We start from the raw sequence: 14,732 nt of genomic DNA on the forward strand, positions 1-14,732 counted from the left end.
AGTGAACAACTTTGCAGTTGCCAAATATGATGAATATTTTTCATTCCGTATCTTATTATTCTTTTTGCTGCATTTGACACTGACCAGTCCTTCCTCCTTGGAACTTTAAGAACCTTCATGTTCTCATTATTTCCTTCTTTTTCTCTTTCTACCTCTGGATTTTATTTTCAGTCCTCTTTGCAGGATCTCCTCCCTTTCTCTCTTCCCCCAACCCCATAATTATTAAGTGTTTCTCAAGATAGTTCTGATCTTGGCTCTCTGCTCATTATCTGTAGTTAATCTCATGTGTGTCTAGCTTGCTCCTCTGAACAACATACCCGAATCTTTTCTCTCTCTCTGACTGGACTTCTCTTCCTGCACATCTTTCAGACACTTCAACCTAGGCCAAAGCCTAACTCACACTTCTCCTCTCTCCATCCCCTCACCAGCAGTTCTTTTTGTGTCACCCATCTTTTGTAATGCTACTCTGTTCTTATTTCTAATCAGTTGCTGGGTTATAAATTCTGCCTTTTGACTGACACAGTTATCCATTTCCTCTTCATTTCTACAGCTTCTGCCTTATATCACACATATATACTCTTTTTGCCTGAACTGTCTATTAATTGGTTGTTTAGTCTAGAATTTCTCTGCTCTCTAACCTATTCACCTTATTACCGAAGTGATGTTTCTAAAATGCCAATACTCTGTCATTTCCCCTTTTAAAGTGTTTATAGGTTAAAGTGCCCAACTCCTTTTCTGCATACAAGGATCATAGTCCCACTTGCCCTTTCAGATTTTATGTGATTTGTTCTCCCTGTTATGTTCTTTGCTCTGCCTAGACTTGATTTCTTCCCATTATTCAATCATGTTTTCTTTCTCTCTACTCATTCATTTTAGCTAAAATGCATTCCTTCTTTCACTTCCTCTGCTTGGTAAATACCTCTCTTATAGGTCTCATCTCAAACATTCCATCTTCAAGGCAGAATTAGATGTGACCTCTTCTCTTCTTCAGTACACCTTATGTATAATTTTATTAGTACCTACCACATTGTATTATAATATTTTGTGTATATGTCTGGGTTATTGTAGGTTCTTTTCACCCTCCTATTCCCCTGTGCCCCACTATCAAACTATTAGCTTCATGAGAACGGGGACCAAATCTTTTTAATTTTTGTGTTACTAATGCCTACCACAGCACCTGACATATTAGTAGGTGTTGGAAAAAAAATGCTTGTTAAATTAATAATAAAGGGCTTCCCTGGTGGCGCAGTGGTTGAGAGTCCGCCTGCCGATGCAGGGGACATGGGTTCGTGCCCCCGTCTGGGAAGATCCCACATGCCGCGGAGCGGCTGGGCCCGTGAGCCATGGCCGCTGAGCCTGCGCATCCGGAGCCTGTGCTCCGCAACGGGAGAGGCCACAACAGTGAGAGGCCCGCGTACCGCAAAAAAAAAAAAAAATTAATAATAAAAGTTTCAGATAGAAAGGAAAAAGGTAAGATTGGATCAGATAACTCCCTTGTAAACAGGTATAAAATGGTAATATAAACTTGCTATTTTAAAATTCTCTATGAATATTCTTACTAGAATAAGTTTTTGTTGTTTTTAATTAAAGCAGGAAAATTTGCAAAAAACAATTTATAAGCTGGAAGAACAGTTGCATAATGAAATGCAGTTAAAAGATGAAATGGAGCAGAAGTGCAGGTGAGAATATACTTTATGTTTTTCACATTAAAAGTTGTATAGCAAATGCTGATTTTAAAACTTGTACTCTATAAACCCTTGAAAGTAGATGGAAGTAAGGCAGAGATGTAAAGATTGCTATTGATATACATTCAGTGAAGAATATTCACTTAATGCCTGGTTTATTGATTTTGTCTCACATTTTAATTAGCTGACAAAAAGGGAAAATTAGTTTACATTAAATAAGATGCATTCTAAAGTGTAGCTGTTTTTGAAGATTAAAATTCACTAAATTTTCGGTGCAGACACTCTTTTTAATTTCCACTATGGGTTGCTATAGCAGTATTTTTTTCAGAATTTTTTTCCTATGAGTCTAAATTTAATAAGAGCATATATATTTATGAAAATATAAAATAATCAAGATAATTTAAAATAACCTAGCATAATGCTTAGTTACTTATTAATTACAAACAATAACACTTTATTATATTGTTAGTAGATAGTATTGAATAAATGAAAAACAGGTAACAGATTAAGTATTCAAAAAAATGGAATTGAGAAAATTGGCAATTTTGTGAGTGGGGGAGAGGAAACAAGTAAACTGCTCACTACCTACAGTTCCTTATAGATTAAATAGTTAAGCATCTAATATAAGCTTTTTTTAGAAAAGCACTTTAAGGAAATAATTAACTGAGCCCAGTATTTGGAAGGAATTTCTAGGTATAAAACATAGAAATAAGGAGAGGAAATGGATAGATATTATTACATAAATGTTGAACAGTTTCTATTAAAATTAAAAGGCAAATGACAAATTAGTGGTAGTGGTGGTGGTAGGGATCAATTTAAGGAGGAAATAAGAGTGGCCAAAGTGGCCAATAGTCATATGAAAATGGGTGTGTGTGTGGTGGGGGGGTAGCCTGAGATGAAACTGGGAAGGTCGACAGAGTCTAGATCTTAAAACACTGTCTTTGAAAAACTAAGAAATTTGGGATTTATCCTAAGGGTGATGAAAAAACATTAAAAGTTATTAAACTTAAAAGTAAAACAAAAGATCAAATTTGCTTTTAAAAAAGAACTCCCTGGTTAATTACACAGCATTTGACATTTATTCACCTAAATGAGAATGAGGGAGGAAGATGAGTCAAGGAGGATTCCCAGGCGGAGTGCTTTACTTGGGACAGGAGAAGAGAAGCAGATTGGTATTGTGGGAGGGGCCGCCGGGCAGAGGGAATTCATTTAGCTTTGGACATGCTGAATGAGCTATTTGGTAAGACATCCATGTGAAACGTTGCATGTACAGATTTGAAGCTCAGAAATAGGTTTAGAGCCCCAAAAATGAATTGTGATGGAGATAATAATACACTTTCAGTTTATCTCAGATTTTTGCCCAAGTTGCCAAGTGGTGCATTTACTGCTTTATATATGCCACCTTTCCCTTCATTTACTTACTCTTATATTAAAGGTTAAATGGTTAATCTTTGTGAAGTAGCAAGTATTGCATGAGGGAATTCAGGGATCCTTAATCTAGGATCCATAGACCTCTCCTAAAGCATCCATGGATGGAATTCAAGGTCCTTAAACTTGGGTGACAGAAGTGAATCTTTTCTGTAACCTTTAGCTGAAATTCAGCATTTTCTTTAATTATGAACACAGTGAATAATCCACAGTTATTAGCAGTAGCTGTGAATTTTTTATTACCGATAGAAATCACAAATATTATCTTAGAATGCAGTTGTTATTTATCTCTAAATACCGTTTATGCTCATTACTACTTTAAAATTACTGCTGCTAGATCTTATTTAATATATTAATAAAATGCATATATTAGTGAATCATACTTTTTTAAAAAAGGTTATGACTGTATTTCAGTATAATTTTGGTTTCTTTTAATCCTATGTATTTTATTTTATGCTTTTAAAATATTATTCTGAGAAAATGCCATAGGCTTCACCAGACTGACTGCCAAAGGGATCCACAGTACACACAAGAAAGGTTAAGAAATCTTAGCTAAATGGAAAAGTAAGGAATGTGGTGTTTCACCCCAAGCTATAAAAAGTAAATATATCTATAATCTATATTGCTTTTGCTTTTACAGAACTTCAAACATAAAACTCGACAAGATAATGAAAGAATTGGATGAAGAGGTACTTTTTGTTTTCTTATCAGAAGTTTTCCTTTTTGAGACTTTTTCCCTCTTTCAGATTGTTTTCCGAGAAGATTATATTTGAACTTTATAGGTTGCAATACAGAACAGGACCAAAGAATTATGATGAAAGCCTCACTTTGGAGCTGCAGGTTTAAGTGAAATTAGATTATACTTTAGTTTCTTTTGTGTGGTTTTATTCTAGAACCATGTTGAAATTTTAGTACATAAATTTCAGTTCAGTGGTTCTTAATAGTTGAATTTGTCTGTCTCTTTCTGCTACAGTTCCAGATTCAATTTTTGATCTGTTGCTCCTTTCTCACCTTTCAACTATTAAGAACCACTGAACTGAAATTTATGTACTAAAATTTCAACATGGTTCTAGAATATGGGTAAACACACTACACTCTCCTTCTCCTCTTAAGTTTTTTTATGTTACAGTTGAAGCAGAAATTACGGCATTGTCTAATGTGGTTCTCCATGTATATAGAAGAAATTTTTAAGACAATTATAAATGGGTATAAAGGGAGGTAAGGTTTTACACTTTAATCAAACTGGTAATATGCCAACACTAGTAATATAATGTAGTACCTAGAGCAGCCACTGATAAAAATTATACAAAGAGATACACTTAAAAACACTAGTAAATCAAATAGAATTCCAAAAAATGTTCAAGTAACCTACAGAAAGACAAGAAGGAAAACATGGGACAAAACGAAATGGGAGGCTTAACTCTAACATATCAGTAATTATATTAAATGTAAATTAAATGCAACATCAATTAAGATAGATTGTCAGAGTAGCTTTTTTAAAATTACCTACCTGTATGCTGTCCAGCAGAAACTCTCTTCAAATGTAACAATATAGCCAAGTTAAAAGTAAGAAGATGGAAAAATACATCATGTAAGCATTAGCAAAAAGAAGGCAGCAATGGCAATATTGATATCAGGTGAAGTAGACTTTAGGACAAAGAAAATTACCAGGGGCAGAGGGACATTGCAGAATGACAAAAATGTCAATCCTCTGAGAAGACATAACATTCCTAAATTTGTATTCATCAAACAGAAGAGCTACAAAATATGTGAAGCAAAAGCTGATAAAACTGAAAGGAGAAGTAGACAAATCTGCGATTACTGTTGGAGACTTTTTAAATGCCACTCTCTAGACAGAGGATCAGCAAACATATAGGAGAACTCAGCCACACCATCAGCCAATAGGATCTACTCAACATTTGTAGACCCCTCCACCCAGCAACAGCAAAGGACACGTTTTTCGAGCACTCAAGAAACACACACCAAGATAGACCACATCCTAAGCAAACTTCTCCAGATTTCAAAGAATTAAAATCATACAGAGTGTGTTCTCTGACCAAACTGTGACCAAACCAGAATGAATAACAGAAAAGTATCAGGCAAATCTACAAACACGTGGAACCTAAACAACACAGTTCTAAATAATCCATAGGTCAAAGAGTCTCAAGGGGAATGAAAAAATACATTGGAATGTTAATTATATCTCATAAAGTTATTTTTCAAAGTTATGGATCTTCACCTTTTAAAAATATTTGAGGGCTTCCCTGGTGGCGCAGTGGTTGAGAGTCCGCCTGCCAATGCAGGGGACACGGGTTCGTGTCCCGATCCGGGAAGATCCCACATGCCGTGGAGCGGCTAGGCCCGTGAGCCATGGCCACTGTGCCTGTGCGTCCGGAGCCTGTGCTCTGCAACGGGAGAGGCCACAACAGTGAGAGGCCCGCGTACGGCAAAAATAAATAAATAAATAAAAATATTTGAACAATGAAAATGAAAATAATACATCAAAATTTGTGGGATGCAGCTAACATAGTGCTCTAAGGGAAATGTATACACTAAATGTTTACATTAGAAAAGACGAGAAGTCTCAAATCAGTTATCTAAGCTCCTACCTCAGGAACCTAGAAAAAGAAGAGCAAAATAAACCCAAAGCAAGGAGAAGGAAGGAAAAATAAAGAGCAGAAGTCAGTGGAATTGAAAACAGAAAAATAATAGAGAAAATCAGTGAAAATAAAAACCCAGCTGCTTGGAAAGATCAACAAAATTGACAGTCCTCTAGCAAGATTGTCAAAGGAAAGAAAGGACACAAATGATCAGTATCAGGAATAAAACAGAACATATTCCTACAGACTCTACAGATATATAAAAAAAAAAAAATCTTAAGGAAATACTATAAACAGTTCCAAACGAGTAAGTGTAATATTTAGGTGAAATGGACTAATTCCTCCAAAAATACAAACTGCCACAACTCACACAATGTGAAATACATTATTTGAATAGCCCTATATAACTATTAAAGTGAATTCATAATTTAAAAGCTCCCCCAAAATTAATCTTCAGGACAGATGGTTTTACTAGAGAATTCTACCCAGTGTTTTTTTAAGATTTTTTTTTTTTTGATGTGGACCATTTTTAAAGTCTTTATTGAATTTGTTAAAATATTGCTTGTGTTTTATGTTTTTGTTTTTTGGCCCCAAGACATGTGGGATCTTAGCTCCCTGACCAGGGATCGAACCCCGCACCCCCTGCATTGGAAGGGGAAGTCTTAACCACTGGACCGCCAGGGAAGTCCCTATCAAGTGTTTTAAGAAGAATTAACACCAATTCTACACTCTCTCTTCTAGAAAATATAAAAGAAGGGAACATTCCCCAGTGAATTTTATGAGGCTAGAATTACCAAGATACCAGAGTCTAGCAAAGACAGTACTACAAAGAAAACTATGGATCAGTATCCCTCAATCATGGCCAGCTTATTTTTGACCAAGGTGCAAAAGCAATTCAGTGGAGGAAGGATAGTCTTTTTAGCAAGTGGTGCTGGAGCAATTAGGTATTCATAGGCCAAGATAGGGACCTCAACCTCAGTCTCACATCTTATGCAAACATTAACTTAAAATAGACCATAGATTTAAACAGGGACATAAAAAATATAAAACTTCTAGGGAAAAAATAGGGGAAAGTCCTTGGGACCTGCAACTCGGTGAAGAGTTACACATTACACCACAATTATGATCCATATAAGGAAAAAAATTCAATAAATTGGACTTCATCAAAACTTGCTCTGTGAAAGACCCTGATAAGAGGGTGAAGATCTGTAGACTGGAAAAATGAACTGTTGTTACACACAGCAACTTGGATGGATCTCAAGGATATTTTGTTGAATGTAAAAAGCTAATCTCAAAAGGTCCACACTGTATGATTCCATTAATATAACATTTTCAAAATGGCAAAATTATACAGATGGAGGACCTCCTGTTGGTTGCCAGGGATATAGGTGCTGGGAGAAGTGAGGGATGCATGTGGCTATAAGTAGTGGCTGGAAGGAGATCATTGTGCTGATGGAACAGTTCTGTGTCTTGATTGTGGTGGTGGTTACATGCATCTACACATGAGATAAAATGACATCGAACTACACATGCATGCTTTATACCAATATCAATTTCCTGATTTTGTTATTGTACCATTGTTAATAATGTAACTATTAGGGGAAACTGACTGGTAGGGTACATGTACTGTCTTTGAAACTTCTGAAATGTAGAATTTTAAATTTCAAAATTTAAAAATGAAAAAATAAAAGAATGATAAAATCTTACAATTGGAAAGATTTTGGATGATCTCTGTCAAATTTTACTAAATTTCTCTGACAGCATCTTACTTAAAAGATGGATTTCACTTAAAAATGGAAAAGCCCAGAAAAGCACGCACTGTAAAGGAGGTTTGTCCAGTGTGGAGTCTTAAAGATAAAAATGAAGCATCAAAAGCAGAATATGCTGATAGTGGTAACTCAGAAACAGAAGATAAATTTTTTTAAGTTGTGGAATTTGGAGTATTTTTTTTCTTTAACCCTCCCCTCCCCTTAGTTTCATTTTCTAAAATAAATATTTCTTTCATTACTCTTTAATATGCATTAGTAGGTACATACATAGAACATCTTAAGAAAGGTAAGTTGTTACAGAGATTGGGAGGGGATTAAGGGAGACCTCATACAGGGACTGGTGAACTTATTATAAACACTGTAACCTTTGGTATCATTTGAGTTTTGCACCATTTAATTATCAAATATGTAGTTATCTGATTCCTTTTATATTTCATGTCTTAAACTTTAGGATTGTAAATAAACCAAAATATTGGTAATATAATACAGTGTGTTCATCTTAATGTGTTTGAATACAATGTGTTCGACCTTCAGACTGACAAGATTCGTAGGGTTTTTTATACTCAAGGATTTTTTTAAATCTTTGAAAATTTTGTATGTCTAGTTAAAATAAGGGGATTCTCACTGTTTTCTTCTAAGGCAAGCTAATTCTAATATTAGAAAGTTGTTGTTAGGAAGTATTATCTGATTTTGAAACCAAAATATCTATCTTAAGTAATTGTTTACTTTTTAAAAAAAGAACAGAGTATTCCCTTGAATAAATGAGGAGTATTAATTGTAGTGGTAACTTTTCTCATAATTTAGGGGAATCAAAGAAGAAACCTAGAATCTACAGTGTCTCAGATTGAGAAGGAGAAAATGTTGCTACAGCATAGAATTAATGAGTACCAAAGAAAAGCAGAACAGGAAAATGAGAAGAGGAGGAATGTAGAAAATGAAGGTAAATTGTTACTTCCTTTGAAAAACACTGGAATTTCTAACACTATCTTGAGGTCTTCATCTTGAGGTTGTTTTAAATTTAGTGCCTGTTATATATTTTTGAAGCCACAGTCCTAAGACACCTCATGAGCTAAATACCCATGTCCCAAAATTTATTTATAACATATTAGATTCAGTAGTAATGTTTTAGCTAGAGTACTGATTTTTATCCTTGGGTGTATATTGGAATTTCTTGGGAAACTTCAAAGAAAACTAATGCCTAAACTTCAGAAATTCTAATTTAATTGATCTAGACATGTAGACTGGGCATTGGTATTTTTAATAAGCTCTCTAGGCACTTCTAACAAGTAGCCATATTTTAGAACAACAAGACTAGAATTTTTGATATTAGTGTTACAAATTTAAAATAGCTTTCTACATCCTTTGATCCAGTGATTTCACTTCTAGAAATTTATTTCACATATACTTGTGCACATGTATACTGATATAGAAACAAAGCTATTCATTTTAGAATTGTTTAAAATGGCAAAAATTATAAACAATGTAAATGTAATCAGTGGTATAATAAATTTTAGTATATATGGTAGAATACTATGCATTTTATAAAAGAATAAAGTATCTCTTGGGCTTCCCTGGTGGCGCAGTGGTTAAGAATCTGCCTGCCAATGCAGGGGACATGGGTTCAAGCCCTGGTCTGGGAAGATCCCACATGCCGCGGAGCAACTAAGCCCGTGAGCCACAACTACTGAAGCCCATGCTCCTAGAGCATGTGCTCTGCAACAAGAGAAGCCACCTCAATGAGAAGCCCGTGCACCGCAACGAAGAGTAGCCCAACTAGAGAAAAGCCCTCGCACAACAATGAAGACCCAAAGCAGCAATAAATAAATTAATTAATTAATTTAAAAAAAAAGAATTTAGGGCTTCCCTGGTGGTGCAGTGGTTGGGAGTCCACCTGCCGATGCGGGGGGCGCGGGTTTGTGCCCCGGTCCGGGAGGATCCCGCGTGCCGTGGAGCGGCTGGGCCCATGAGCCATGGCTGCTGGGCCTGCATGGCCGGAGCCTGTGCTCCGTGGCGGGGGTGGGGGGCCACAACAGTGAGAAGCCCGTGTACCGCAAAAGGAAAAAAAAAAAAGAAAAAAAAAATTTAAAAATATTTTTTAAAACAGAATAAAGTATCTCTTTATAAACTTATAAAAGAATCTCTAAAATGTATCTTACCAAAAAAAGTATAGATTGTTTAAAACAAGATTGCTTATCTATATATGTTTAAGTGTGTGTGTGTGTGTAGATGTGCATGTGAAAACATATATATATATATATATTTGTGTTTTTATATATTAGGGTATGGATACACAGACTATCTTAGGAAGGATATGCAAGGAATTAGTAATAGTTGTTGCTGGGGAGGAGAGCCAGAGGGGCTGGGAGACGACGTGAAGGGAGAAAGACTCATGCTATACTATACACCATTTGGTACCTTTTGAATTTTGAAGCATTTTATTTAGTTAGTTAGTTACATCTTTATTGGAGTATAATTGCTTTACAGTGTTGTGTTTCTGCTGTATAATAAAGTGGATCAGCTATACGTATACATATATCCCCATCCCTCCTCCCCCGTGAGCCTCCTTCCCACCCTCCCTATACCATTCCTCTAGGTTGTCAGAAAGCATCGAGCGGATCTCCCTGTGCTATGTGGCTGCTTCCCACTAGCCATCCATTTTACATTTGGCAGTGTATATATGTCAATGCTACTCTCTCCCTTCGTCCCAGTTCCCCCCCGCCACCCCACCCTGTGTCCTCAAGTTCATTCTGTATGTCTGCGTCTTTATTCCTGCCCTGCCACTAGTTGAACCATTTTAAAAATAATTGAACTAATCAAAGATTTGTACTATTCAAAAATAGGTAATATTTAAAATTAGCTTTATATAATTTCACTAATAGATTAACCTTTATGAAAGGAATAAAAGAATTTAAAATATTACAGCAGTGGAAACATCTGTTTTTGCATTCTGTATTATAAAACAGTGCTCTACTTTTTGATAAATTTAAAATGTAGGTACTTCCAAGTTGGAATATGGACCTAATATAGCTGACTTTTATGGCCTAAGACCAAATTTCATTTTTTAAAAGGGATTTATATGTTTCCTCTATGAAAACTTACATATTATTCCTTCATTTTCTAGTTTCTACATTAAAGGATCAGTTGGAAGACTTAAAGAAAGTCAGTCAGAATTCACACCTTGCTAATGAGAAGCTGGCACAATTACAAAAGCAGGTAAGTTTTTGGAGTGAGGTTTTTTTTTTTTAAATCAAAATTTAAGTTTGATTGTGTTTTGATAAAAAACTATTTTCTTGCTCTCTTTTTTAATTAGCTAGAAGAAGCCAATGACTTACTTAGGACAGAATCAGACACAGCTGTAAGATTAAGGAAGAGTCACACCGAGATGAGTAAATCAATTACTCAGCTAGAGTCCCTGAATAGAGAATTGCAGGAGAGAAATAGAATTTTGGAGAATTCCAAGTCACAAATGGACAAGGATTATTACCAGCTGCAAGCTGCATTAGAAGCTGAACGAAGAGACAGAGGTCATGATTCTGAGATGATTGGAGACCTACAAGGTAATATTTTTTCTTACTCTGGTAAAATAGACATAAAATTTACTGTTTTAGCCATTTTTAAGTATACCGTTCAGTGGCATAAAATACATTCACATTGTCATGCAACCATCACTACTGTCCATCTCCAGAACTTTTTTTATCATTCCAAACTAAAAAATCTATACCCATTAAATCTATACCCCATTTCCCACTCTCCCCAGCCCCTGGTAACCACCATTCTACTTTATGTCTCTGAATTTGACTACCTCATAGAAGTTATTATTTATCCTTTTGTGTCTGTCTTATTCCAGTTAGCTTAATGTCTTCAAGTTTCATCCATGTTGTGGCATGTATCAGAATTTCTTTCCTCTTCAAGGTTGTATACTGTTCCATTGTATTTATACCATATATACCACATTTTGTTTATCAATGGAAGGTAATTTTTTTAATTTATATTTTATTTTTAATTGTAGCTAAAAACATAAAATTTACCATCTTAATTTTTAAGTATGTAAGGTAATATATTTTTGATCATATTGTCCTCATAAAGAAAATGACCTTGGCCCCCATACACTGTTGGTGGGAATGTAAATTGTGCAGCCACTCTGGAAATTGCCAAGATAGGGAAACAACCTAAATGTCCATCAACAGACGAAAGGATAAAGAAGATGTGGTATATATATACTACAGAATATACTACTCAGCTATTAAAAAAAGAATGAAATTTTCCCATATGCAGCAACATGGATGGACTTGGAGAGCATTATGCTAAGCGAAATAAGTCAGAGAAAGACAAATACTGTATATCACTTATATGTGGAATCTAAAAAGTACAGCAAACTAGTGAATATAACAGAAAAGCAGGCTCACAGATATAGAGAACAAACTACTGGTTACCAGTGGGGGGAGGGGCAATTAAGAGGTACAAACTACTAGGTATAAAATAAGCTACAAGGATATATTGTACAACCTGGGGAATATAGCCAATATTTTATAATAGCTGTAAATGGAGTATAACCTTTAAAAATTATGAATTACTATATAGTACACCTATAATTTATATAATATTGTACATCAGCTATACTTCAATAAAAAAGAAAGTGACCTTGCTAATACTGGAAATGGTTAGCATTCTTTCTGTTTCAGGATAATTTGTATCAAATTGTAATTTCTTCACTCTCTCAGGCACCCTTGTGATGGAGGTAATGTGAATATTTCCAATTTTACAGCCAGTTACTCAAAAGTTAATTTTTTTTTTTTTTTTTTTTTTTTTTGCGGTACGCGGACCTCTCACTGTTGCGGCCTCTCCCATTGCGGAGCACAGGCTCCGGACATGCAGGCTCAGTGGCCATGGCTCATGGGCCCAGCCGTTCCACGGCATGTGGGATCTTCCCGTACCGGGGCATGAACCTGTGTCCCCTGCATCGTCAGGCGGACTCTCAACCACTGCGCCACCAGGGAAGCCCTGAAAACTTAATTTTTAAAAGTGCCCAATTCACAAAAGTCTTACTCAAAGTGGAACTAACCAGGCAGAGAAGATTATCACTATTAAAACCTGGGAATTCCTCATGCATTGTTGGTAGAAATAGAAATTAAACTGCAGAAAGGGAATCCCATTGCAAATAAAGAATTCGGTACTTGGAAAGGTTAGGACTAGAGATATCAGCAGCCTTTGTGGTCTTAAAGTTTCCTTTTAGACTCACAAACTGTTCATGGTAATAAAATCATTTTGTTTTCAACAAGATTCCTGGCTTCCACTTCTCACATTTTTTTCTGTTTCTGTCAGCATCAGCATCCATACTACCTAATCAAAACAGATATGCATGGAAGTTGCCAGATCTTTCAGGGAAAATCAGGGGGTGGGATAGTCCATTTTAACCTAAGTCACAGGATGTGAACATAGTTTGGGGTCTCATGGGGCTTGATGATTAGCTGTAATTCTGTGGAGAGAGGTCGGGGTCAGTTTTTGGACTTTGGAAACAAATAAGGATCTCCCATTCGTTCTTAGCTGAGGAGTGCTCTGCAATCTTATTTCTCAGGGACTAGGCTTAAAATAGATCTGAATATAACCAAGAAAGTATCCTCATTATATATATTAGAAAAAGCCTCATACTCCACTTCCTTAAATTGCTTCTCTAGGCCTCTTCATATACAGCTTATTAGCTGTGTGCAGGTCACTTCTTCTGCTTTATTTATAAACCAAGAAGATTAGGTGACCCCTATAAATTCTTTCAATTCTAAAATTCTTTAAGTCTGTGATTTTCCAGATAACGCTGAGCTTGAAGTGCTTGCTTTCAAGGACGAGACCATCATTATGTGTTCATCAACAATGGTTTTAACTGACTCTGTTGTTTAGATATTGGTGAAGTTAAGGAAGATTCATAGCATGACCTATTGTTGATGTTTATCCTTTTTCAATGCTTTCTTTAAGGTTTATTTTTTAATTTAAATGTGAATCAAAGTTCACACACATTAAAAAGCACAAAACTTATATGAGCCTCAACATACAAGGTGCATTGTGGTAAAACATGCACACACGCAAACATAAAATTTTTACGTTGATTTTTTTATGGTTCTTAAGACATTTCAGATCCCTCAGGTATAAATTTCTCATAGTTTGGGAGGCTAGCCTTGTGGCACAGTAACAATTGTTGCCTAGTTGAATGCTCTCCATGTACACTATTGAGCAGAAGCTTCTTCATGTGTTTGGGAAATGACTTACCAAATATAATTGGATAGTATATACTTTAGGTTTTGTGGGCCACATACGATCTCTGTTACATATTCTTCTGTTTTGCTTTTTATAACCCTTTAAAAATGAAAAAAACATTCTTAGCTTCATGTCTATAGGGAAATAGGCTGAGGGAACAGTATATCATAGTGTAATGCACTTTTGTTTTTAACTGTTACATGGGCATTTGGAAATTGTGTAAGTTTTTTACTTGGTATGTTTTTGGATTTGACTTTTGGAAGAAAAACAATAGGTCCATTTTCTAATCTAACCAGTTTTCTAAGACTCCATTTATTCTTTGTGTCTTTGATGATTTGCCAAATTTTGAAACATATTTTAAAAGTTAACACTATGACTGTAGTCTTTTTTCTCATAGCCCCCTTGTATTTCTAACAGCTTTTTTATATTGTTTTATTGAGGTGAAATTCATATAACATAAAGTTAACCATTTAAAAGTGTACAATTCAGTGGCATTCAGTACATTCACAGTGTTGTACAACCACCTTGTCTATCTAGTTCCAAAACATTTTCATTAACCCAGAAGAAAACCTTGTACCCATTAAGCTTTCCTTTCCTATATGCCCCTCTACCTAGCCCCTAGCAACGACCAATCTGTTTTATATCTCTGAATTTACTTGTTCTGGATATTTCATATAAATGACATCATACAATATGTGACCTTTTGTATCAGGCTTCTTTCACTTAGCATATATATATATATATATATTTTTTGCTGTACGCGGGCCTCTCACTGTTGTGGCCTCTCCTGTTGCGGAGCACAGGCTCCAGACGCGCAGGCTCAGCAGCCATGGCTCACGGGCCTAGCTGCTCCACAGCATGTGGGATCTTCCCAGACCAGGGCACGAACCTGTGTCCCCTGCATCAGCAGGCGGACTCTCAACCACTGCGCCACCAGGGAAGCCCCACCTAGCATATTTTTAAGATTGATGTTGTACCATGTATCAGTACTTCATTCATTTATG

General features: G+C 35.8%; 1 protein-coding gene across 2 annotated transcripts in view; it reads left to right on the top strand.

Moving 5' to 3' along the window:
* Positions 1-14,732, top strand: part of ROCK1 (Rho associated coiled-coil containing protein kinase 1) — a 147,420-nt gene that overhangs the window by 90,564 nt on the left and 42,124 nt on the right. The window contains exons 12-16 of one of the 2 annotated variants that reach the window (XM_079941935.1): positions 1,591-1,679; positions 3,754-3,802; positions 8,287-8,422; positions 10,604-10,695; positions 10,793-11,039. In XM_079941935.1, the coding sequence (XP_079798061.1) occupies positions 1,591-1,679; positions 3,754-3,802; positions 8,287-8,422; positions 10,604-10,695; positions 10,793-11,039 (613 nt within the window). The remainder of the gene's footprint in view (positions 1-1,590; positions 1,680-3,753; positions 3,803-8,286; positions 8,423-10,603; positions 10,696-10,792; positions 11,040-14,732) is intronic. The other variant, XM_079941936.1, reaches the window with a different exon arrangement.

Source organism: Stenella coeruleoalba (genome assembly GCF_951394435.1).
Source record: "Stenella coeruleoalba genome assembly, chromosome: 14".
Classification (NCBI taxonomy): domain Eukaryota; kingdom Metazoa; phylum Chordata; class Mammalia; order Artiodactyla; family Delphinidae; genus Stenella; species Stenella coeruleoalba.